The following is a 24,982-nucleotide window of genomic DNA, read 5'->3' as shown; positions in this document are numbered from 1 at the left end:
AATTTTGCCAGTAACAAGCAGAACTCTATTCGCTTGACGTGGAGCTTTTCAATAGACTTCTTTGCTACCGTCCTACAGTCGAAGTAGTAGGACACCTGTTATTCTAGTTATTTCACTCATTGTAGTTATTGCAGTGAACAAAACAAAAGGAAGAGAAGTATCTTGTTGGTTACTTTGTTAGCTGAGGTGCCAGTGAAATGGTTTGTATCACCATACTTAATTGAATGATAGCTTTGGTCAACCTCAATTTCACTTTGGAACACTCTTTTCTGTAGATTTTATGGTACCTTTCCATGATACAAGTTTACACTATTGTAGTGTTAAACACCTCACAGTGCACGAATACACAAATACAAAGTGCTGAGGCAAACAAAGGCTATTAAAATGTTCGATTGGAATTTCTACCAGTAAAAATCTCACAATGGACACCTGCTATTTGCATCTGCCAAGCAAATTCCACACTGGAGAGTGGCTGAAAAGTTGGGCAGACATGGACATACTTTTCTGAGAAAAAAGTAAACAAAAAGTTAAAAAATCCAAAAAAGTGCCAGGCAGGGCACTAGTTTAATGAAATGTATTCATATTGTTTACAAGGAGTTCACAAACATTTTGTGCTGAGCTTACTTGGCTTGGCAACCAACCTGTGCCATTCTTTCAAGCTCTACTATGCAGATGCATAGCTTGTGTGAGTTTACAGAAGCGCAAAACAATAATTAAGTACATTTTATGTACCACGCAATCACAACCATTAATCCAACTTGCACTTGTCATTATAATCTATGTATTGGCATTTCAGTTTGCGGTATAAAACATTTTCTATTACAACAACTTTTAAGATGAGCCATTCACTACATAACACAGGTTGACACGGTAATCAAACTTGTTGCCCCTATCACAGTAACACTTGTGAAGCCAGCTGAGGTATGGATCACCGAATTAATTGTGTGCAGAGTGTAGGCAGTCAAATTGGATGGTGATGTACTTCAGGGTGGAAGGTTCCAGTGCTCTTTTTTTGTGGAAGACAAACTGAGCTTAAACTACTATTCTGTGCTTGAGGTATGGTCTGATGAGGGCATGTACTGCAGTCTGTGTTTGTCATATACATAAGCTATGGATACAGATGAATCTTTCGAGCCTCAGGACAAATTAAGGCGACATAACGTTCTCATTCATCATGTATTTTTAATTGCGTCAATGCGAATATCGTGTGTAGGATTACAAAAAGTGAGATTGGGGAAAAGTTAGAAGTGTAAATGCTAGATCTGTGCTCTCAAGTGCCCTGAGAGCAACCTACAGCACTTATCGCTAAGTTGCTGTACAATACAGGGCCCAGCTGTTGCTAAAATTGCCTTGGCTTGTCATATGCTACCGTAAGTTATTACAATTCATGCTAACAAGCTTGACCAACTGTTAAATGCTTCAAGCTACAATACAGAAATGCTGTCCACAATTATGCTTCAACTCGTGCTTGTTGTAGCACAGTATACATAAGGAGGAAGAATTACATGTAAAATGTAGACCTGCCTCAGGTACTGCAAAAATATCTTGGTGTTCATGGTGCGATGCACAAAAGCACCCAACTGTCCTTGCAGTATGAGAATATGAGGCAAATGTTTAACACATGATTTTGTGAATGTGGCAGCAACCTGTTTTGCAACCATACTAGGAAGTCAGTAGTCTCTTCTGGGTCTCTGCTGGTATGAGTGATAGTCTCGTGGCCCCTGCCTGTAGTCATCATCACGCCTTCGGTACCCTCTGTCACCGCCACTGTAGTCACGGTAGCCGCCACGTCGATCCTCCCACTGCCTGCCTCCTCTGTGCCAATTGTCGTCTCTGCCACCTCGGTCTCGTCCATAACCCTCTTGACGGCTGTCCCTGCCAAAAAAAAAAAAAAAAGGAAAGCAACCAATGGGCATGTACAACGAATATGCCTCTATAAGCCTTGCATACTTACGCCACGTGTGGAAACTTCTGCACAAATTTAATATGGAATGCACTGGAGCAAATGGGCATGCATGAATCAACATCACTGGCTACTGAATTGTTGCTGTCAAAAGTAGGAAGAAACACAATGAACAAACAAATGCATCAAAAGCAAATCACAGAATTAAGATACTGCAAACTTTCCTTATAGTGTTCTCACTACACCCATGGCATCATAGACAGTAAAGTATAACATGAACTTCTGTATGCCTTTATTTTTTAATTTACTTACGAGAACAAAGCATACAAGTGAAACACACAGGTACAGGGAAGGTCACTGATGAGTGCAATGTTGTAGGATCAAATCCAAGTAGCGGTGGCTACATTTCCATGGAGGTGAAATGAAAAAAACGCCCGTATGCTATATGATGTCAATACATGTTGCAGATCCCCAGAAGGTTGAAATAACCCTCCTCTCATCTCTCAAAGCCATGTGCAGCTTTGAGACATTAACCGTGACATAACACGCTAAATATGCACACTGCAGGGGGCCTCCTAAATAAACAGCGAAGGACAGTTCAAACGGCAACAAGAGGAGCTAAATATGTACAGGGCCATCCACTCTTGACGCGAACACACGAGTGTGTGGCCTCTCTCTTTAAAGGGGCACTTCGTGCAGCACAGCCGCTCATCGCAGTAAAATGGTGCAAGAGAAGATGAACCTGGACGTGGTGCATTGCATCATCTGCCGGCTCGCTTTGATGCGCGGCCATGTCGGACACAGGGGCCCTCCAAAGAACACAGCTACGCTCTCATGTGTTTTCACTAAGAGTAGTCGACCTTGTACAAAAGTGCACTACCGGTAATAGCAGTAAAAAAAATGTACTGTAAGAAATAGTTAGTGATGTCAAAGTGTTCAAAATAACAAAAGCTAAATTACCACTAGTCAAAAGTAACAAATTGGCGAAAGCAAGGAGAAAGAAATGCATTCCTTGTGGCAGCATGCTAGCAAGAAAGACTGAGACTGTTTTGAATTTCCTGTTGTTTTTTCATTCAGTATGGCACATCTGCACACATGCTCAAGGAATGTGAACCAGACAAAACAGTAATCACTTTTTCAAGAAAGCGACCTACACTGTCTGTTGACTGACAGAAAAGCATGTGATGGCTAGTCTAATTTGGGTTGTGTTAAAATTCCTTTCCCAACTTTATTTATCCGACACTGTCCACGCCTAATGCATTAGGCATAGACATAATGACAAGACAAAGACATGATGCAACTTTCACATCCATTTTCTCGTGCACCAGTGGAACCCCAAGGTCAGATACGTATGTAGATTCAGCACTTGTAATAATGCTAAAGCAGGTTTGGTACAGTTTTAAATACTCTAATCAAGCCAATCAAAGGATGTCATGGTCATAACTTATCTAAAACGACGCAGGTTTGAAATAAAAAGCATATCTGGATGAAAACTTTGTTTTGAAGAAAAAAAAAAATCAGTCAACACTCATTCTACTTAACACGTGATTATGAGGACAGTTGCAAGCAGTGTCTGCTGCTAGCATTTGTGTAAGCTAGGAGGCTTTCTCAAATGAAGTCTGTCGTTTCCCGAAACTTCATTTCTCAAAAGACGCATATTGCGAGTGCACTGTTCCGACGACGTTGTTTGAAACCTACATGCAAAAGTATTTCTCGACAGCACGACAGATTACTGAACTAGATTGTGAGCTACTGGTAAAATGCGATTTTTTAGCATGCAGCCGGTGAGCCGGAAAGAAACTGTGCAGCTGTGCCATTAACGCGCACATTCGGGCAGAAAGCGCGAACTCAGATGAAACTATGAAAAAGAAGCTCCACATTTCAACCATTGCCAGGTTACAGCTCTGCGTACCTTCTATGGTATGGCCTCCTGTTCTGCACAAACCAAGGATAGACACAGGGAGGCGGGGGCAGTGGTTTGTTGACAACCTCCATGTATTTGGCATCTTGGTCAGTGTATCTGTGCTTGAACTTTTCCTCATACTCCAGTAAGAGCTCGCTCTCAGATTTATTCGAACACTCCGGCTTTTCGCCAGATTCACTCATTTTTCGAAGCCGCCGCAAAACGCAGTTCAAGCAAACACTACGACGACCTTTCCTTCACCACAACTTCCACGAGGAGCGTCAGGTTAGTGACGTAGTCCGACGTTAGCACATAAAATATAGCGAAGGCGTTGCTTGCTCATAAGGGATTTCGCAGAATACACAATGACGGTAGTGATCAGTAGTAGCCACACGACGTCTACGTTTAGCACGAGGTAAACAGGCACTGCGCGAAGCCGGTCGTGCTCCACACGCGTTGGTAGCGTTGGCTGGCGTTGGCGTTGGCTTCCGCCGCTTGATGACTTTTGTTGGCATTGTGCATGGCTTCGAGGGATTCGAACGCGAGCTTCGGTGTGCCTCGCCGCATAGGTGTTCGTTCATGCGCCGAACGGACATGTTCCGACAGTTAGCATGACGGCTTGCCTTAGTAGTTAGCTACCCCATAGGAACACCCCATAAACCATAAGCCATAAGCCGTACGTAGCATGCGCAATAAATAACCAGCGCAAGAAAAGCGTGTAGTGGGTGCACTATTGCCAGAGACATCAGCAGGGCATTTTTTTTTTGTTTTCGTTGTGCATGTTCGTGCGGGCTTGATGCGTGCGTGCCGACGGTGCGTCGGCGACAGCTGACAGCGTGGTGGCAGTGTGGTTGGGAAAAAATGTGTAGTACCAGAATTTGTAGAGACCGATGCCAAGAAGATTAATCATCGTGGCTGTGCGCAAAATTTCACCAAAGCAGGCTGAAGACTGCAGTGAATAACCGTCATGTTTTCAACAAGCACGCAAGGCAAGTGCTGGATTTTTAAAGATGAAGCCCAAATCTCCAGACTGAGGAAAGCTGCGAATGACAGGTTCATCAGCAGACAGCTTAACTCTAATCGTTCTCCGGTGAGTAAAGCCGCTATCATAAAACAACAGAGGAACTTTTTCAGCTCTGCAACCTTGCGTGTGCTGTTTGTGAGGAGAGTGACTCAGCTACGAATTATCTGTTGCATCGCTGTGGTAACTTGTGTTTGAACCATTTTAGGATGATTTCCTTTCACCGGAAGAAGAGAGGACCATCTACAAGCACTATGAATTCACCCTGCGGGACTTCTGCAAAAAGTTTCAGCCTCCTGTACCCCGTAGCGTGATTGTAAGTATGATAAGTGTGTAGTTGGGCTTGTTGGCAATACGAAAACATGGTGATAAACGACGCTTAGAAGCAGCTACATAACGAAGAATGTCCTGTATATGAGCCGCTACGTTGTCCTGTTTCTACGCGCTGTTTTTCATTGTGTAAGTATGATGTCCAGTCTTTGTGCCCGAGTATTGTGCAATGCGGCGAGTTGTTCAGAAAACAGGCAAGGCATGCTTGTATTGTGAAACCAACGTACTGGGCTCTTGTTAACACGTGTTCATGGCCTAACGTTTACATCTTCACTTTCTTGGGCATGACTGCACATTGCCTTGTGTATTTTCCCAACACCTTGATCATGATACATTGAGCATTTAACTCTTTTGTACAGGGCACATCATTCCACTACTTCAAGCGCTTCTACCTCAACAACTCTGTAATGGACTACCACCCTAAGCACATGCTGTAAGTATCTTTCTTGTGTGCATCAGCCATGTTCTCCCCGGTGGCTCAGTGGTTATGGTGCTCGGCTGCTGACCCGAAAGACGCGGGTTCGATCCCGGCCGCGGCGGTTGAATTTCTTTGGAGGAGAAATTCTAGAGGCCCGTGTACTGTGCAATGTCAGTGCACGTTAAAGAACCCCAGGTGGTCGAAATTTCCCGAGCCCTCCACTACGGCGTCTCTCATAGCCTCAGTCGCTTTGGGACGTTAAACCCCATAAACCATACTGATCAATTCGCGCTACAAGGACCATACACACGGAAACACAAATGGACGAAGCGCATGTGTTTCCGTGTGTATGTTCCTTGTAGCGCGAATTGATCAGTATGAAGCACCAACTAGCCCCCGCTCTTGCATTGTTAACCCATAAACCAACCAACCTTCTAGGACAATTGACCTTATGCAAAATTGCTGCCATCTATCGGAGAAAAGATGAACCAGTGGAAAGCGGCCATGTTGGAGGATGACTGAAGCTCGTTTCGCCTCTGCTCTCTGGATTTAGGCGCGCCCTGCGATAGCTTCCTTACGGCTGTGCTGGCTCGAAAGTCTTATTTCCTCTCACTTGAGCCTGTGAACATGACTAAATGGTCAGTCGACCTGTCTCTGCTGCCCAAGTTTCCAAGTGACTTCGCAGACACTTATTACGTGTCCAAAACACTTTCCGAACGACACCGAGTACGGAGCTACAAGTTTTTCAAAAAGTCCTACATCACTCTGCCGACACCGAAGACCAGGAAATGTACGATGCAAATACAATTTTCGTTTATGGCTAAAAATGTGCGCTTTTCGGTCTAGTTTGAGTCAGTTTTTATTTGGTTCGATAATTTTTGCGAACGGGCGTGCCGCTTGAATTGCTGCTGTTGTGGTAGCGTTTTCTGTGTGTTGCGTCGCGGCCGAAAGCAAACGATAGTAAACCTCACGCTCATGTTGGTAGTGTCGAAAAATGTGGCCTCTCAACATGCGACGCTTTTTATTTTCTTTGAAAAGTTCATTCAGCATTTGTTTGTTTGCTCTATTGCTTAAAGTTGCTTCGCGCGGCAAGCGGCCAGTTTGTACAAGTGGTGAGCAGCCTTGCGAAGAGCCTCGGAGTGGTGTGCTGCGTGATAAATGAAGTGAATCCTTGCTAGTGTTTCCGTCATCATCATCATCATCATTTATTTATCCTTAAGGGCCCCAGGGGGCATTACATAAAGGGGGGGGGGGCGAACAGTAATCAAGTCACAAAGAACAAAGTTGGAACATAAACTTAGACACATGTAGATACAGCTGTGAACACTTCAAAAGAAAAACAAGCGAGTAAGTAGGTGAACACAAGAAAAAGAAAGAAAAAAAAAGAAAAAGAAAAAGAAAAAGGGCCTTCAACAGGAATCATTTGGGGAATAAATCAATTAACATCTGTTTAAATTTTAGGGCGTTAACTTCATTCACAACACTGTCTGGAAGGACATTCCACTCGGCAATGGCAGTTGGCAAGAACGAGGAATTGAACGCATTGGTTGAACCATGAATGCGTTGAATACTACGGCAATTAAACAAACGCCGTGATGATCTTAAAGGGGGCAAAATTAGGCTCTCACGCAGTTGGGGAAAATTGTAATAAAGTTTATTAACCCTTTCACTGCCAGGTTTTTTTACTCACACCTGCACACACCCTGCCGGGTTTTTTTCGCATGTTAGTTTCCTGGAAATTTTTTGCTAGTAACGCACTAAAATGCTCTGCAGGACATGTAGACATGTTTATTCAGGATAATCTTATAGATATTAGTTGTAATGAATGAAATCTTACAGCACCAATCTGGCCTGTCGGATTTCCTCTTCTTACGCGGATTTTTCGATGGCAGCGGGACTTCATCGCTGTCATCACTCGACAAGGCACTTAGGTGGGCTCATTCCTCGTTCTCATTATCATTGGACTCCGAATTCACAAGCAATTTTGAAGTTCTTCGTCCGTCGAAGTGCGGACGAGTGTGGCACATTGCCTCACACGGCTCCTGTGCGGAAACCAAAACGAAGCGACTGGGATGCGACGGATGTCGAAACATGCGCGCTATCTGTTGTGTAAAATTTGCCCTACAAGATCTATGAGTTTATAGCGTTTCTCCATAGATGGCGCCACATGTTTGCATCGTTTATTTTTACACAAGTATTATCGGGAGCGGCAGGGGGTGAGTTAAAAAGCCAAAACGAGTTAACTCGGGAGAGGCAGGGGGTGTGTATATCTGGTAGCCCGAGTTATCTCGGGAGTGGCAGATTAAGGGTTAAATAGACAGAGCCTTGCTATCTTACGACGGGATGCCAAGGAAGGTAAACCAACGGAGGATTTGATATTAGTAACACTCGACCAAGAACCATAATTTGATGTTTTAAACCGAGCAGCTTGATTTTGAATGGCCTCTAACATATCTGCTAAATACTCTTGATGGGGATTCCAAATGCTCGATGCATATTCAAGTTTAGTGCGGATGAAAGTTTCGTATGCGATTAGTTTAACCTTTGGGGGAGAAAATGTGAGCGATCGTCTGATGAAACCTAGTGATTTAGAAACGCTAGCAGCCAGGGACGTAATGTGCTTCGACCAGTTAAGATCACATGTTATTTCTATGCCGAGGTATCTGTAGGATTCAACTTCAGATAGCGCGGTCCTGTTTAGCGTGTATGAAAAGTGCAGGTTAGATCGTTTACGGGACACGTGCATAAACTTGAATTTAGTTTCGTTCAATTTCATGAGCCAGGTCGAGCACCAACTTTGTATCAAGTTCAAGTCGTCCTGCAGCAATGACTGGTCGTTCGTAGTGCTAACACGCCGGTAAAGGACGCAATCATCTGCGAACAAACGGATAGATGATGAAATGCCAGCAGGAAGGTCATTGATAAAGACAAGAAATAGGAGCGGCCCAAGAACTGAGCCCTGAGGCACTCCGGAGGTAACTTTAGTAACGGTAGAAGGGTGGTTGTCGATGACGGTGTATTGCGAACGATTAGTTAGGAAACTGCGAATCCATGATAATATCAGCGGGTGCAGTGAAAGGGAGGAAAGTTTAGCCAAGAGGCGCTGGTGGGGAACTCGGTCGAAAGCTTTAGAAAAATCGAGGTAGATAATATCTGTTTGAAACAAGGAGTCAAAGTTTAGGTGGAGGTCAGTCGTAAATTCAAAAAGTTGAGTTTCACATGAGTAGCCAGAACGGAATCCGTGTTGGTTTGGAAAGAAAAAAGAATTTCTATCGAGGTGATTAGCTACTTGGGAGTAAATAATATGTTCAAGTAGTTTACACGCAATGCATGTTAGCGAGATGGGACGATAATTTGATGGATCAGAGCGGTTTCCTAACAAATATTCGCACTACAACTAACGCGTATAATCGCTGCGGCGGATAACGCTAGGAGCGACGGTTGACACAAAGCGCGACCCGTACCACTGAACAGCTGGTCACGATTACTCTCTTGCGAGGCTGATAATCGCAGCACTTCAAGGGCAATCGCAGGAGAAAAACAGCTTTTTTTGTGATATTCTTTTCGTGCCTACAAAGCTTATTTCTAATTTTATTAGCTGCATGGAGATAACGAAATGTGTTGCGCGATGCCTCGACATGTAACGACGGTTCTGCAACATTTGTGCCGCGGATGTCGGGTATCGCAGTCCAAAAATAGAAATCCGCTCAGATCAAGCGCTGTTTCCCCTGGGCGTCTTTGTGACCCGTGCAACAAGGCACTGAGCAATATCTGGCCATCTTGAGGACGGTGAAACTAGAGCGCGCGCAACGAGCGTGTACCGGTACGTGCTGTGAATCCGGCGTGCTGATCCGGCGGCTATCCTCCAAAATGGCGGATCGCGCGCGGCGACCGCTAGATGGCAGTGCATTTCACATAAGGTCTATACTGCAAGCTCCAGTGAGTTAATCCAGGAGCAGTGGGCAAAAATAAAGGTGGAGACAGGTGGGGCAGCCCTTCAGTCTCAGCCTTTTCATCACTTGTCATTACTAGGACCATTTTTTTTTACCTACACTGGCTACACTAGTGTATCAAGTGTATCATAAAATCATGATACACTTGCTACACTAGTGTAGCCAGTGTAGGTAAAAAAAATGGCCCTACTATGACAGTTGCTAACCTTGTCATCACTGGATGGATGGATAGATAGATGGTTGATAATAGCTTTACCCTTTGTATCGGGTGGCAGCTTGCGCCACCTATCCTATACATAGCTTGCACCGACGTCACATCCGGTGGCCGCGGGATGCCAGTCGGCCATGCTGCCGAACCACCGCCAGATCGCCTCCAGCTTACCGCCGCCTCTGTTAGCTCGCATCGTGTTGGTTCTCGTCCATCCGTAGCTTCGATACAGTTTTATGTGCCACCCTTGGTTGCTCCAACCGTAGCGACAGCTCCAGGCGAAATGAATAGCCGATTAACATGAACTTCTTCCGCATTCGTAAGATAATCATAGGCATGCAAGTGCGAGCGCTCCAAGACTCTCAGTGCGAATCGGCGCGGGCTGTGGCTGGCTCGCATTAAGCGCGACGATTTGGACGCCGACAATGCATGCGGAGCGCACTTTGTAACCAGTAAGAGGCTTGTGCCGTGAACTAAATGTTTGCGAGGGAAGCAACAGAACTACGCCCTGAAGTGAATGTTGCTGCTTTGATTGACGCCATCCGATATGTTTGACAGCAGAAATCCAGACTGGGTCCCGCGTCGCGGCATCTTGGTTACAGCACAAGGCAAGCTGGTTCAGATCGCCACGACCGCAGCAAGCAATGACGGCAGAGAAAGAGGCGTGTCGAGGCCGCTTTTCGTCTCGTAGGCGCATCGCAGACGGGCTTCTCACCAAACTGTTGTAGAAATCGTTGTGTGCCTCCATTGATTCGAAGGCTTTCATTTCTTCCAACTTCACAAAGCTGGAAAGAGTACACGACATCCCCCTGGGCCACTTCAGGGAACACATCAACGGCCATTGTCTCGTCGACTCCAGCGTGTACGGACCTATATTGCCGCAAATTTTCACTTTGCCTGCGTATAGCGTACGCACGCCGATCGAATAAGTTCAGACCAGTACCCTACACTGAATGGTTCATTCCTCTGTGGAGTAGGCATAGTGCCCGAAAGATAAAATGATCCAAAGCGTCCGAGGAGTGTCCAGGCATCGCAGGGCGGACGGGCAGGGAGAACCGAATGGTTCGGCAGCATGGCCGCAAGCGCTTGATGGGGGCGGAAGTGACGTCACGTGCAAGCTATGTCTATTTCCCCCATGAACTGTCCTATGTTGCTAGAAATATTTACAGGTTCATTGTGCATTTTGCACGTGCTCAATGGCCTTTCCAAATAGGTGGCCATTTCTCTGTCTGGGTATTCTGGCAACCTTGAAATTGCCTGTTTCTTTTTTTATTTCTGAAATTGTTGCACAGAAATATATAGTGACAGAAAAGGATGAAATAAGAGATACTGTGCTACTTGCATGCCTGTCGTTCCTTTTTTGGCTGGGTCTGACATTGCACTGAAATGTTTAGTGGAGTATCGTAGCCGGATGGCATTAGAATGAAAGTTATCAAATATGCTGTCAATGTTTTAAAGCTTTTTTTAGATCTTCTTTTCTTAGTAAGGTTTATTTACCTTTATTTATTTAGACCGTACTGCAGTCTGGGGAGACCGAGCAGGTGGTAAAGTGCATTACAACACATATGCATCAATGCTGGCGGAAGCATGCATGAAACCTGCACTTGAGTCAAAAAAGAGGCAGACAAAAATGGGACGATGACTTCTCAAGCGACAAAAAATTAAAAAATGCGAAAGCACAAAAAATAACCCAGAACAAAACTTCAGAAGATCAAGTTTTATCGACAGGATTAAACATTGCTATGATACACCGAATGGAAGACTACTTACCAGGCAAAATTTCTAGAGATATCCTTACCGGCTCAGCGAATTAATCAGCGAAAGCTGTTACAGTTTTAGTTTAGCCATTTAGCCCCGCATTTGGCCATGGAACCTACATCGTCAACTGTAAAAGAAAGCCTAGCTGTGCTCATGTGAATCATCGAAATCTTATCTGGCCGCCTGTCATCTCCCACGTTCCCTCTCTACCTTCTCTCACTTGTCCTCCCCTTCCTCTCCCCGAAATGAAATGCGGAGAGGGGATGGCACTCTCTCCACTTTTCCACCTGCTTAGTTTGGTAGGTTGCAATTTAATTAAGTTAAATGAAACACACTAAGTAAATGACGCCTTAAGGCTGAAGCTGTAGATTCTATGGTAGAATGCAGGGTTATATGGTTAAACCAGAGCTATAACAGCCTTCTCTGTAAAAAAAAAAAAGGCAGTGTGAAAAAGAACAGCCAAGCAAGCATCAGGATCGAAATACACTGATTAGAACGTGCTCAAAATTTTCTTGAGAAAAAAAATGCTGGAAGAAGATCATTGTACTTGATTATCTTGTGTGGAAAAAAATACTGAAGAAATTAGTGCACACTACGCATTGAAGGAAGTTATACCCTTGTCAGACGAGCAAGTTTAGTGTCATTTTCAATGAGTGACACTCGCCTGACACTCATTCGCATCGTGTCACACGATGAACTTTAATGACACTCGCTGCTGAACGCACTTGGCAAGAAGTGAGTTTGGGGAACTCATTTCACTTTTCCCGAGGGGCGAAGTGTATAGCCTCGGTAGCAGCGTTTCGAAATTAGAATACAACGTCGGCAATAAAAATGGCGTTTTATTGAACGCAGCTAATTTTTTTTTGCCCTCTTGTTCATGTAAACTTATTTGCGTTGCCATTAAATATCTATACTGCACATATTCCGACATTCTTGTTTTCAGCTGCAATAATTTTTTAGGCAGCCGCAGCGGTATGGCTATGGCGGCTAGCATGGCGACCGTAGCAACCATGGTAGCAACCATCTGCAACCGTTTCGGTGTGACGGTGCAACAGTCACAATATTGCACAAAGCTCCTTGATAATCATAAAAAAGTGCTTGCAGTTTGCAATCTACTGTACATTAACTGTACATTAACTGTACATTAGAGCTTTGAAGCGCGAAAAGTAATATTTTTTGTGCCTTACTTGAAAAGCCATCGTCACCACCATCAATTCCGAATGACACTTTATTTTTCCGTGTAGCAGCACGCCTCGAAAGTGTCACTCGTTCTGGAGAAGTGCACTTTGTTAAAGTGTCATTAAACTTGCCCGTGTGACAGGGGTATTATGTATATGACGGTGTCTGGATGGACGCGAAGAAAATAACTGAATATCAGTCGTGCATCAAGTTCGTAGGACTTTTTGTAAATGGCAAACAAGAACTTGAATTTTGCAATTTTCGTTCTGGATTTCGATACTGAGACCTTGGTGTAGGTAACGCAGTACATGCCAAACCTTGTTTAATTGTGAAGTGGGGGCATAATTTCACATGACAAATTATTTTGATCTGAAGCTAAGGTAATTAAACTAACAAAGCCTCTTATAAGCCTTCAGATATATCTTATTACAGAGCGAAATATGTAGCAATGTGCAATTTTTTTGTAACACTAGTGGTTTTTCTTTTTATGAATATTTTCAGAGTCACCTGCGTTTACCTGGCTTGCAAAGTAGAGGAGTTCAATGTCTCCATAGCCCAATTTGTCAGCAATGTGCGTGGAGATCGAGAGAAGGCTACGGACATCATCCTCAACAATGAGCTTCTACTCATGCAACAGCTGAAGTACCACCTCACAATCCACAACCCTTACAGGCCACTTGAAGGGTTGCTGATTGACCTCAAGGTATGCCCCCTTTCTTCAAGGGCAGCCTGCGGTGCTCTTGTCAGTTCTTTCCTTCACCTCGTCTCCTCTTCGCTTGGTGGCTCTGCATTGGCACTTGTAGCGTAGGGAACGAGCTCCAGCCGCCGCGGTGGCTCAGTGGTTATGGTGCTCGGCTGCTGACCCGAAAGACGCGGGTTCGATCCCGGCCGCGGCGGCTGGATTTCTTTGGAGGAGAAATTCTAGAGGCCCGTGTGCTGTGCGATGTCAGTGCACGTTAAAGAACCCCAGGTGGTCGAAATTTCCGGAGCCCTCCACTACGACGTCTCTCATAGCCTTTGTCGCTTTGGGACGTTAAACCCCATAAACCAAACCAAACCAACGAGCTCCCTCTTCCATTCTTGGCAACAGATGCTCTGATGTCAATTGTATTTGACATGCAAAGGGTTTTGCTGACGGGATTAGTATCTTAGCAGTAAACTTGGCTTGCTCTTTAGAGATGTGCTGCATTTCTTCGTCTAAGCTGTGTTCCATGCGAACATTATTCATAATGTTGGTCAGTGGTTCGTTAATACCTTCAGGTGCCATTTATTATTTTGATTCATAACAAGTATTTTTTCTCCTAAATAGTACACCCAGGTTTCAAGAAAGTCGGTTCGGTAGTTTTCCAATGTAGAAACACCAACGGTTAATTTTTTGCAGGAATGTATAACATTTTTTAGAAACTTTCAAACGAGTCGGAGACTGACATTAAAACACCAGGATTCTTGAAATTAACACTTTTGGGATCATAAAATCATTTTGTGTTTTGAAGATACATGTTGTGCAGATTTCAGGGAAAAAAATTGACATCGCTTCTGGTGGTGAAATATGTCGGCTAGAAAATGGTAGAGGACGTGGTATCGTGCTCACTGTACTGTGAATTCTTATTTGCTGTACTCACTAGCTGGCATGGAAAAGTGCTCTATTTTCACAATCAAGGATGCTAAGTTTACCCGAAACAAAAAAATCAGTGCTAGGTATAGCACGCGCTGAGAATAAGTTGCAAATTTGCAGTGTACACAACTGTGAACAAATCACCTTAAAGGGTTAAGAAAAGTGCTAGCCATAGCGTGCGGTTTTCGTTCAGTTGCCTCTCCCCCCTACCCTCCCCTACTTTCCCTACTTTTTTTTTTACTGTACTAATCTTCTCTGCCTTTGAATTGCGCGAATAAATTTTTGGAAAGGATCCTTTCCAAAGATTGCACTGCAGATTGGGGCAAACAGAAGACAAACCAGCTGTAAACACGAAGCAAACTGGGCAACAGACTGCTAAAATTTACCTGTTAATCTTTGTTTTCTCATGTATGTGGGCTACATTAATCTGACCAGCGAATTTCTGAAAGCTTTAATTTGCACCCCTGGTGGTTGTGCCCCTAGGGGTCACTGCAGCTACGTGTGGACGTGCCGTATGAGAAATCTCTAAGATGTAGGCTGTGCAGCATCCTCTTTGAAATGACTTCTCTAAAGGGAGGGCTGCATTGGCCCTTCCGTTGCCTCTTGCTGCATGCTGGTTACGTTCAGACAGACTGGAGAGCCCCAAACACGAACAATTGGCAGCTTCAACCAGAGAAGTCAGCCCCCATCCCACGTAATTCGTCATACTGTGACTAGGACTGTATCGTATACTTACAGCATGTTTGTGTCACTTGCAAGGCTGACGTGGGTGCCATAGTATATAGGTATGATGCGGCATAGTGGAAGACAGAAGTTTCGCTAAAAATTTTGTGCTTTACAGTCCGGATTTGACTCAAGAATGAGCAGCGACGCATAGGTAACTGTTGCGACGGTGGTTTGTTGATTTTTTTGTAAATTCAGTGCATTTCTGGGGAACACTTATTGTTACTTCGGCAGCGTGCCATATGGTAGGTGTTGTGGTGAACACAGCGTAAGGCATGTGACAGTGTTGTTTATATTATGGTTTATTTTCTTCGCTGTCCCGAATCGCAGACGAGGTGCCCCCAGTTTCCAGACCCAGAGAAACTGAGAATATACATGGACGACTTCCTTGAGAGGACACTCTTTACGGATGCAATGCTCCTCATGGCACCATCACAGGTATGAACCACTTGAAGGCTCTATTTTGAACCAGTCTCATTTTATCCTCTGTCCTGTCATTGTTCAGTCATCTGTATATAAGTTTGTGGAACATGGGAGGCATGAAAGATTAAGCACAGCCTGAAGTTAAAAGGTGCATTGTCTTGCTTGCTGAGGCAAGTGCAAACTTCTTGGCTGCACTTCTAGACTATGAATAAACTTCTTTTTGTTTCTTCACTACCTTGTTCCAAAAACTTTTGCAGTGGACTGTGCAGTCATGAGATTTATGAGCGGGAATAGAAAATCGCCTGTCATTGTGTACAGACAGTGCAGCCAAGCATGCACTGATGCAGTGATGTCACATGTGGAACTCATCTGGTTATGGCTGTATGGTGAACAGACGCACTTCCTGTTGGCTCGCCATCTCTTAGCTCGTTTCACCATCTTACCTTTTAAAATGCGCGGAGATAACCACTAAAAAAAAGGTGCATGCACCGGAATGCTTTGTGCCTTGCTTGCCCATCAACAAGGATCGTCCAGCTGTCAAGTTTCTGCGTTTTGTTTTTTGGGTAAAGGTGCAGAGCGATTCCAGAAATCCACGGTGTCTTGATTCTGGGCCAACAGAATTCTTTAGCTCAATGCAATTGTCGGGCGTGCTGGTTACAAATGTGCTTTCCCATGGTCCAGGCACCCGCTTTCTAAAGAGAAGTTCTGCCTTGGTGGCTTGAAAGCTCCGTAATTGTCACGTTTGACACGCGTGCCAAGGTGACCGAGCAGCCCTTCATTGTTGGTGCCTTTGCCAGCAGTTACTGTTCTGCCGTGCATTGCTGACAGCACGCGTAGCAGGCTGGCATTTGCTGGTAGTGCATCTGCTCATCTAACAACCGCAGCCACACATGATGTCACTTGCAGCCCGCGCTAGGCTGCACTCCCTGTACTGCACAATACATACGTAATCCCATGTTGACAGTCATAACTGCCGTAATCGTGCCTTTGTGCACACGCTTTTAGTTAGATATTTACGTGCATGAGATGCAGGCTAATTACACAAACATGGTGGGTTTTAGAAATTTTAGCGGCATGTTTATATGTTCATATTTTTTTCTGTCGCCCTCACCTGCTTCTGGCTGCCTATGGATTTGACTTTGGAGGTGTTCACTTTCTGTTTGTGGTTCTACACGCCAATTTCTGGTTGGGGTCGAAAGTAAGACTCTATTACGAATCACATTAAAATAGCATTGGAGCCTTTCGTGCGATTTTAAAGAAGTGCGTGGGGTGCCTGTCACCATCGTGCACCATTCTTGTGCACCGTCGTATTTGTTAGCACATGGTGTTAGGCTGTCCTTGTTGGACTGGTAAAGCTGTTTGGTTCCTCATGCTATGCTTTGCCATGCAATTTTCTTCTCCCTGAGGTGCCTTCATTTTGTGTACGACTGCCGGGGAGCATTCACTATGGTCACTGGTACTGGACTTCTCCCTGTGTTGCTTTGCAGTTGCTGTGATGTGCCACTACTATCCTTGTTGCACTTTCCTTGCCCCCTTTTTTTTAGTTCTTGCTTGGATAACATTTTTTTTGCCTAATTTTTTCTGCTTGAAATAGATTGCCCTCACTGCTGTTCTGTATGCTGCCAACAAAGCCCAAGCCAATTTCGAAACGTGAGTTTTCTTTGCCTCTGTGTCCATGTGTATTCTTCAGCTAATCAAAGAACTGGCATTATAGTGATCTTGGTGGTCTCTGAAACAGGTACATCACAGACTTTCTGTTTGCCAACAGTCCACGTGAGAAGCTTCATCATGTCAGGGACACTGTCAAAAGTAAGTGTCTTCTCTCAAGTCATTGTTAAGTGTTGCTGTGGTAGATTCCTTAGTTGGCACTAATAGTACATTAGCTCCATAAATATTGGCTAGATAGTGCCACCTCTTCTACCTGCATGTTTAAATTATATCCCTGAGCTGCCGCGGTGGCTCAGCGGTTATGGTGCTCGGCTGCTCACCCGAAAGCCATGGGTTCGATCCCGGCCGCAGTGGTCGAATTTCAATAGAGGCAAAATTCTAGAGGCCCGTGTACTGTGCGATGTCAGTGCACGTTAAAGAACCCCAGGTGGTCGAAATTTCTGGCGCCCTTCACTACAGCACCCTTCATAGCCTGAGTCGCTTTGGGACGTTAAACCCCAATAAACCAAACCAAATTATACGGCGTCCCTCATAGCCTTAGTCGCTTTGGGACGTTATGAGGTTTTAACGTCCCAAAGCGACTAAGGCTATGAGGGACGCCGTAGTGGAGAGCTCCGGAAATTCGACCACCTGGGGTTCTTTAACGTGCACTGACATCGCACAGTACACGGGCCTCTAGAATTTTGGAGGAGAAATTCTAGAGGCCCGTGTACTGTGCGATGTCAGTGCACGTTAAAGAGCCCCAGGTGGTCAAAATTTCCGGAGCCCTCCACTACGGCGTCCCTCATAGCCTTAGTCGCTTTGGGACGTTAAACCCCAATAAACCAAACCAAATTATATCCCTGAATAAAGCAGACTGCAACTGGGCACCGTATGTCTCTGACATGTGTCTGCTCTGCTCATTCCTCTTGGAGCATGTCTTCACAGTTGCTTTATTAAGTTGCCTGCGTCAGGGCAGTGCATGGCAGACTGATTAGAGGCTGACGCATGCCTTTACACTAACAGTTGTGGCGTATGTTTGAAACTGTTAATTTATTTACAAATACTGCTGCATCACACACGGGACATGGTAGGAATAGGTACAGGCTTTAGTGTACAAGAACAGAAGACAGGTTCAGATGAGTAGAAAATATTAAACAGATCAGCTAGTAATATGACTAGGCAGCTGCTCTACAAACTCTACCATTGGGAATGAGTGTAGTGAACCATCCAAATTGTTAAAAAGTTTGACTGTTAGTAGAAAAAAAAAAAGTTTGAAACAGTGTGTATATGGCCTGAAAGGAACAATGCTTGGTGGATAGTTTTGAGGAGTTGAGCACGTATTGGCAGACTCAAAATAAAAGGGTGTTTGAATGTCAGTGGATGTGTGGATGATTTTGTACAGAATGACGACGTGTTCCTTGTATGCGTCTGTTTAAAAGTTTGCAGTGATGAAACCTGAGCTGTAGTGGTGGCGAAAAACCACTATCGCAATGACTAGATGAATTTTGCTTTTGTCTGAATGGATTCCAAATGTTCAGTGACATTCAGTATATGTAGAGGTTTTCGTCTTTGGGTTTTATTTATTTATTATTTACTTATTTTAAATTTGGAGGTAGGTATCGGACACTTTTTTTCTTAGTTCAGGTTCGGGTAGAAGCCGGGTTATTGAGCAAAGGTTTTCATGATCCGGGTTTTGTGGTTGATCGGGACATACTGTATTGTGCGTTTTTATCGTAAAGACTTTCAAAAATTTTTCCGCCTCAACCGCTCGATCGTTTGCGGTTAAACTGCGCACAGAGCTTGCACAATATGGTAACTTTTGTATCGTAGCAAGTTTTACAATGATACTTACTTAGCTGAGCCCTGCATTATGCAAAATCGTAGTTGTCTGCGTAGAGATCGTCGAACCAACACCCGCAGACGGCATTTTTTCGCTGAAAGGTGGCAGTGGCGCCATCTGTTTTCAGCAGTTAAAAGCGTCGCGACAAGGTGCCGCGGCGATTTTGCAAATAATATCATCTGAAAGGTAAAGCCTCATTAAATCAGTTGTTCTGATATTTTTTTTTCCGCTCAGTTAGCCGAAAAAACGACATATTCAAAGGGCATGCGTACATTGTAGGCACGCGCTTCATGCAACGCTCACCTCGGCTACCTCGGCGCCTTGTCGTGACGCTTTTCACTGCTGAAAACAGATGGCGCCACTGCCGCCTTTCATCGAAAAAACAGCGTCTACGGGTTTTGTTTCGACGATCTCTACGCAGACAACTACCATTTCGCACCATGCACGGCTCAACTAAGTAAGTACCGTTGTAAAACTTGCTACGATACAAAAGTTACCATATTGCGCAAGCTCTGTGCGCAGTTTCACCGCAAACGTTCAAGCGGTTCAGGTGGGAAAATTTTTGAAAGTCTTTACGATAAAAACGCACAACACGGTATAATGATTAGTGCTAATTATCTTCACCAGCAGTCTAGAAATGGAAGCTTGCACCAAGAAAGCTCTCTCTACTTCAGATATTTTTGTTATTTTGATTGCAGCTATTTTGACACGCACATTACCATCCTCATATGCAGAACTGCGTCTTTGCTGGACCTGCCTGCCTTTACACACTGAGAAAACATTCAACATCACAACAGCTGTTTGAAGCCAACAACAGCCATTAAAAGACGCAATTTTTTAGTATTTCCACAGAATAAACAATGCCATGGAAAACAGGCATTAAAGGGACACTGAGGAGAAATTGAAGTTGGCTTGTACCGACAGAATAACAACTCCTGATTACGAAAACGGCACTCATACTGACAACAAAGCTCTTGTAACGTAGAAAAGAGCAAGAACCAAAATACAGGCATCGCCGCCACAGGCCAAACTCGCAAGTACAAGCGTGATGACGTCATAGGACAAAGCAGTGTTGCTAGAACCAATGGTTCTAGCAAGTCTAGGACCCGAGAAGCCACAAATCCCTGAGGCGCAGCCAATGCATGCGCAAATGTCCTTGACGTCGCCAGATGGCGCCACGTTCTCGGCAGCTACGCGTGTTCCTGAAGCATCGGGACCAATTAGCGCCTGTTTTCCGGCAGTAGGCGGGCTCCCGGTATTCCGCTAGCGGTAACAAGGTACACGGTATGCTAAAGGTGTCTATTTGCGAGAACTTCGTTGACGACTTCGAGAACGGGATCCATCGTAACGCTGGCAAAATGCCAGTGCAAACGTAATCGAAGCGACTGTAGCGACGGCCGCAATAGCCGATAGATGCCTTCAACGTGCGGCCGGCAGTAGCTTTATTTTCAGCTGCTGCTAGGCCGCACTGCTGGCCGCCAGAAATCACGGAGTCTGCGGTACATCATGCGCACGTCGTGTATCACGTCACATAGTCCTCTGTCGTCATAGGAGAATCCCAAGTTTGAATCAGAGCGGCGGGAAAAACTTTTTCAACTTCGAATCCAAATTTTTTAGAAATAAATGCATCTTCTGCTGCCGGCCAAGTGGCAACAAAGCCATGAAATGCCGAACTATCGGATTTTACTATAAAAAAAATATTAATAGTGCTCTCCTCAGTGTCCCTTTAAAATTAAAATAGGTTCGAAATCATAATCAGCCAACTGAAGGTGCCGCTCTAGAAAAAAGTACATGGCATCCTCTAGCTTCTATGCTCTGCCTTCAGCTTTGTACACGCAAGCTATGCTTCATGTACAATCCATTTTTGGATATAAATTGGGCTTAACCTGATCATTAAGAACTCAGTGTGGGCCGCTAGGATGAGGTGAAACTGGGACTAACCGAAAACGAAGGGCCCTAAGTGTTTGCAATGAGAGATCAAACTTTTTATGTGTACTTGAGTGTCGGCCTGACTGATGGTGTGTGAAAAAAATAGCGCCAAACCATGCAAACCACAAGAAAGAACGAAGACGGGACACAGGTGCGTGTGTACCGTCTTCATTCTTTCTTGTGGTTTGCGTGGTTTGGCACTATTTTTTTCATCAATTCAAGTATGTACCAGCTAGCCCAAAAAGAGGTGTTAATGATTTGTAAGCTGTCAGTTTGTGCTCGTTCGTTACATTGTTTGAAGTATGTTTAATGCAGCCAAGTTTGAAAGTGCTTTTCTGGAAATGACGATATATGCATGCCATTTTGAGTTAGTTGTAAATATATAGTACCAATTTATTTTGAGATTGGTGACAGGGGTCAAGCTGTTACCATTGGCACTGTAACAGAAATGCAGTGTCCTCTTTTTGTTGCTGAAAGTCGCGGCAACCATTTTAATGAAATTAATTATAATTTCCCAGGTGTTCCTGCACCTGCAAAACAAAGAAAATATGTTGTTTAGCGACTCTTTATCATGAGTGTTAATAATGTTGGAATGCAGTAACCAATATACAGGGTGTTTCACCTAAGACTTTCTGCAATTTTTAAAAATAAGCTATTTGAATTAAATGCGCGCTTTTTCTGGCATAGCATTGTCAGTGGTGTAGTGCATCATAATGCAGCTAAGACGTGCTAACTAGCAGGCTTGTTAACCAATATTTAATAGTTAACTTTTAAACTATTACCGTTGGGCTCCTTAATTATTGAGAGGCATGTAGCCCACCGTAAGTAATGTCCATATCCGTTTTTAGAATTTCGAGAACGCGATTATCCTCGGGGCTGTGGCCCAACAAATTTTGGCTATTTCGACGAGTTAGGTTCACTGGAGAGGTTGCTTTGCCTGCAAGCTTCTCAAACCGCATGTATTTTGGCGCGATGTAGGCGAAATTTGTTGGGCCACAGCGCCGAGGATAATCGCGTTCTTGAAATTCTAAAAACGGATATGGACATTACTTACGGTGGGCTGCATGCCTGTCAATAATTAAGGAGCCCACCGGTAATAGTTTAAAAGTTAACTATTAAATATTGGTTAACAAGCCTGCTAGTTAGCACGTCTTAGTTGAATTATGATGCACTACACCACTGACGATGCTATGCCAGAAAAAGCGCGCATCTAATTCAAATAGCTTATTTTTAAAAATTGCAGAAAGTCTTAGGTGAAACACCCTGTATATAGGGGCAGCTTGACTGCAGTGCCACCGATTATGTTAACTGTGTCATTATGATTAATATAAATCACGAATAATAGAGGTCTGTACAGAGAGCCTTGAGGCACGCCTGATGTAACTGACCAATAAGTACGCTGCATGATTAAATGTCAAGTAAGTTTAGTGCTGTTAAACATTGTACACAGTTTACAGAGAAGCGTCTTGTGATAGACCATGTCAGATGATTGCAAATAAGATCAGTGACTTCGTAACAGTGAAATAACCAGCTTGATAGCCAAGTTGCACTGTGAAAGAATATTGTTACAAGTTACAACAAACCCAGGTGGTCGAAATTATCTGGAGCCCTCCACTATGACGTCCCTCGTAGCCCGAGTCGCTGTGGGATGCTAAACCCCATAAAACCATCCAGTGTGACTTGAATACTCAGAAACTCTCATAGCGGAGAACTGTGAGTTTTCAGCTATCAATGAAAATGTTAAATGGAAATGTTAAATTCTTCAGGTAGCACCAGACTGGTTGTTATTGACATGGTGCCTAAATTAGGGCCATGTATTTTATTTTGAAGATCATGTTTCCAGCTATCTCGCAAACAAAGTATTGCATCGCTCCAGCACACACTTCCTTGGCTGACTAGATGCTGCTTGCAGTTTTGTCCTGGGCCTTTTAATGCGACAGCGTTGAAGGCCCCATTGCCCAGAAAATTAGGCATCGGCGTTGTGAGGGAAAAATCACGAGCATGACTGGCAGCTGGTGCCCAGGGAGCAATCTACGAGCAGGTGGGCCACCTAGGTCAAGTGACCATATGGAGTCATTATAGCCTGCCCACCGGATAGTGAGCAAACTGCACACCGTGACAGGTGGCAGATAAATTAATGATTGGTCGCTCAGGAAGAGTAACCCGGGCCACAGAAGGCCCACCACTGGGAACACCTGCCATTCCAGGGCAGTGGCGCATCACTTAACCACTGCACCACAGCGCCAGGAGTGGTATCAGGACTCCCAGAGATCTACGAACGTAAAGTAGAGAATGACCTTCTGCTTATGTGGGAATCAACCCATTATGCTATCGTGTCATACCCTTAATGCGGAGCTTAAGTGTCCCTTCCAATTTTTGGTCACTGTTTGCGTGCATTTTGAGCTTGTGGCTAAATTGGGGAGTTAGACGGGGGAGTTGGTTTAAGTGTTATTTCGTGCCTTTTCACTGTGCAGTCACAATCACTCATAATGCATTCGTTACCACTATCCTGGTGTTTGGTCAGCTGTGTATCTTGGCATAAAGCTTTTGGTCAGCGTGATGGGCACCTGCAGGCGTGCCTAGCTTTGATCTTGGAACCGAATGATTTAATGATGACTGTATATTACTGAATTGTCACAATGGAAAGGAGTACTACCATTGCTTCATTTTGTTGTGTTGTGCTTTTTGTAGAACTCTACCTGATGGTAAGAGGCATCGAGGTAGTTCCAAAAGAGAGGGTACGAGCTTGTGAACAGAAGCTTGAGAAATGCAGGAACCAGGAAAACAACCCGGACAGCCAAGTGTAAGTATAACACTTGTGGTTGGGCACTTAGAGCCATGCACTCTGTGCTAAGCAGGTGTTTGTTCCGAGTGCAGCAGATAATGTGTCGTGTTCTATTAATTGACTGCCATGAAATGTTTTTTCTTTTCCAGCTACAAACGGAAGATGCAAGATGGGCTTGATGATGACCAGCAGACAAGTTCCAAATATTCGAGAATCTCTGAGGTTACTCCCATTTTTGCTGCTAGCCCTGCCCTTCTTCTGTTTAATGGCTGTATCTGCTAAGTGAACTCTTGTGTCATACTTTTCGGCTTTGTGACTGTTATTAATGTGGAAGCCTTTAATGCCTCATCGTTGTAAGCAGAAGTTGTTGACAGAAATGTCACGCTTTTCAATTGGTCGAAACGGTCGTGACGTCACAGTGCGCGAATTTCAAACGGGGCCAATTTACTTTGGCTAGGAACCATGCAACTAATTAAAGGGATCGTATAGTGATGCTCCAAGTTAGTGGGACTTACTTAACCAATTAGCCTAACTAACCTTTCTAGTCAGACCAGATAAATAAATAAAACTGAGTAGGAAATTGGCCGAGCTCGGGAATCGAACCCCGGTCTCCAGAGTGCGAGACGAGCACGCTACCACTCCGCCATGCCAGCTCGATGGTTTGGAATGAACAAAGGCGCCTGTCTAGTGAATAGGGTGTCTTCGAAGTTTAGGTGTCCACCGATATATGAGAGACAGATAGATTTCCTTTCCTCAAAAACCAATTTACCGAAGAGCAAGGGGTAGAACCTTTCCTCAAAAAGCGTTGCATTCAAAGGGCAATGCATCATCGCGCCGAACGGGTGGTGCCGTTCCCTGGACTGCCTGGCAGCGCTACAACACGCTGTCCCATTCCACTCCTAAAGGCAAAGATTAAGCGTCATTAATTGGCAGTTAATTTATGCACCAACAGAATGTAAAGTGAACAATCGCATAGCAGAATGCAGCACTCAGGCTTTCGCCTTTCACCACTTTAGCCGCTAAAGTTCCTCGTAATTTTTTTATATTACAGGAGCATCGGCAAGTGGATGACTCAATGGGTGGATCAAGCACCTTGGAAGGTTCACCGTAGCCTGCCGATGCTTCACTTTGTGTTATCTTGCTAGTAAAAGTTTGTGAGTGGCCACAAATGTTAGTTGCCATGGCTGTGTTCCTAGTTCTTATTATCCAGTATTTTCAATACTGAAGAAGACCGGGACAGCAGGTGAAGCTTACACCTGACCATATCTTAGGCCCCATACATTTTGCTGCAGGCCATGTAGCCAGTGCAACTTGTCACCAGAAAAAGAAAAAAAAAGGCCATGC

The 24,982-nt window shown here is 44.4% G+C and overlaps 2 protein-coding genes across 2 annotated transcripts; one reads left to right on the top strand and one right to left on the bottom strand.

The window, feature by feature from the left end:
• Nucleotides 1-527: 527 nt before the first annotated feature.
• Nucleotides 528-4,413, bottom strand: LOC149340158 (uncharacterized). Its single transcript, XM_089548905.1, has 2 exons — nucleotides 3,816-4,413; nucleotides 528-1,875 (listed from the first exon to the last, which is right to left on the bottom strand). Exons 1-2 carry the CDS (start codon nucleotides 4,007-4,009, stop codon nucleotides 1,671-1,673), a joined length of 399 nt encoding a protein of 132 aa, XP_089405031.1. The 5' UTR covers nucleotides 4,010-4,413; the 3' UTR covers nucleotides 528-1,670.
• CycH (cyclin H) lies at nucleotides 4,389-24,819 on the top strand. The gene is made up of 10 exons (XM_089548902.1): nucleotides 4,389-4,896; nucleotides 5,036-5,143; nucleotides 5,517-5,590; nucleotides 13,175-13,376; nucleotides 15,342-15,449; nucleotides 17,029-17,084; nucleotides 17,173-17,243; nucleotides 23,545-23,656; nucleotides 23,788-23,860; nucleotides 24,690-24,819. The coding sequence occupies exons 1-10, from the start codon at nucleotides 4,774-4,776 to the stop codon at nucleotides 24,747-24,749; spliced, it is 987 nt and encodes a 328-aa protein (XP_089405028.1). The 5' UTR covers nucleotides 4,389-4,773; the 3' UTR covers nucleotides 24,750-24,819.
• The last annotated feature ends 163 nt before the right edge of the window (nucleotides 24,820-24,982 follow it).

Source organism: Amblyomma mixtum, chromosome 6 (assembly GCF_055824585.1).
Source record: "Amblyomma mixtum isolate Tamu chromosome 6, ASM5582458v1, whole genome shotgun sequence".
NCBI lineage: Eukaryota > Metazoa > Arthropoda > Arachnida > Ixodida > Ixodidae > Amblyomma > Amblyomma mixtum.
The sequence above is the reverse complement of the archived record's forward strand: the minus strand, read 5'-3'. Positions and strand labels throughout refer to the sequence as shown.

Bases quoted from the DNA above. Each gene is read 5' to 3' on its own strand.
- LOC149340158 (XM_089548905.1), bottom strand. From the start codon at position 4,009: ATGAGTGAATCTGGCGAAAAGCCGGAGTGTTCGAATAAATCTGAGAGC. The intron at 1,876-3,815 runs GTACGCAGAGCT...TTTTTTTGGCAG, and splicing joins AGGAGGCCATACCATAGAAG to GGACAGCCGTCAAGAGGGTT.
- CycH (XM_089548902.1), top strand. From the start codon at position 4,774: ATGTTTTCAACAAGCACGCAAGGCAAGTGCTGGATTTTTAAAGATGAA. The intron at 4,897-5,035 runs GTGAGTAAAGCC...GAACCATTTTAG, and splicing joins TTAACTCTAATCGTTCTCCG to GATGATTTCCTTTCACCGGA. The intron at 23,861-24,689 runs GTTACTCCCATT...TTTATATTACAG, and splicing joins AATATTCGAGAATCTCTGAG to GAGCATCGGCAAGTGGATGA.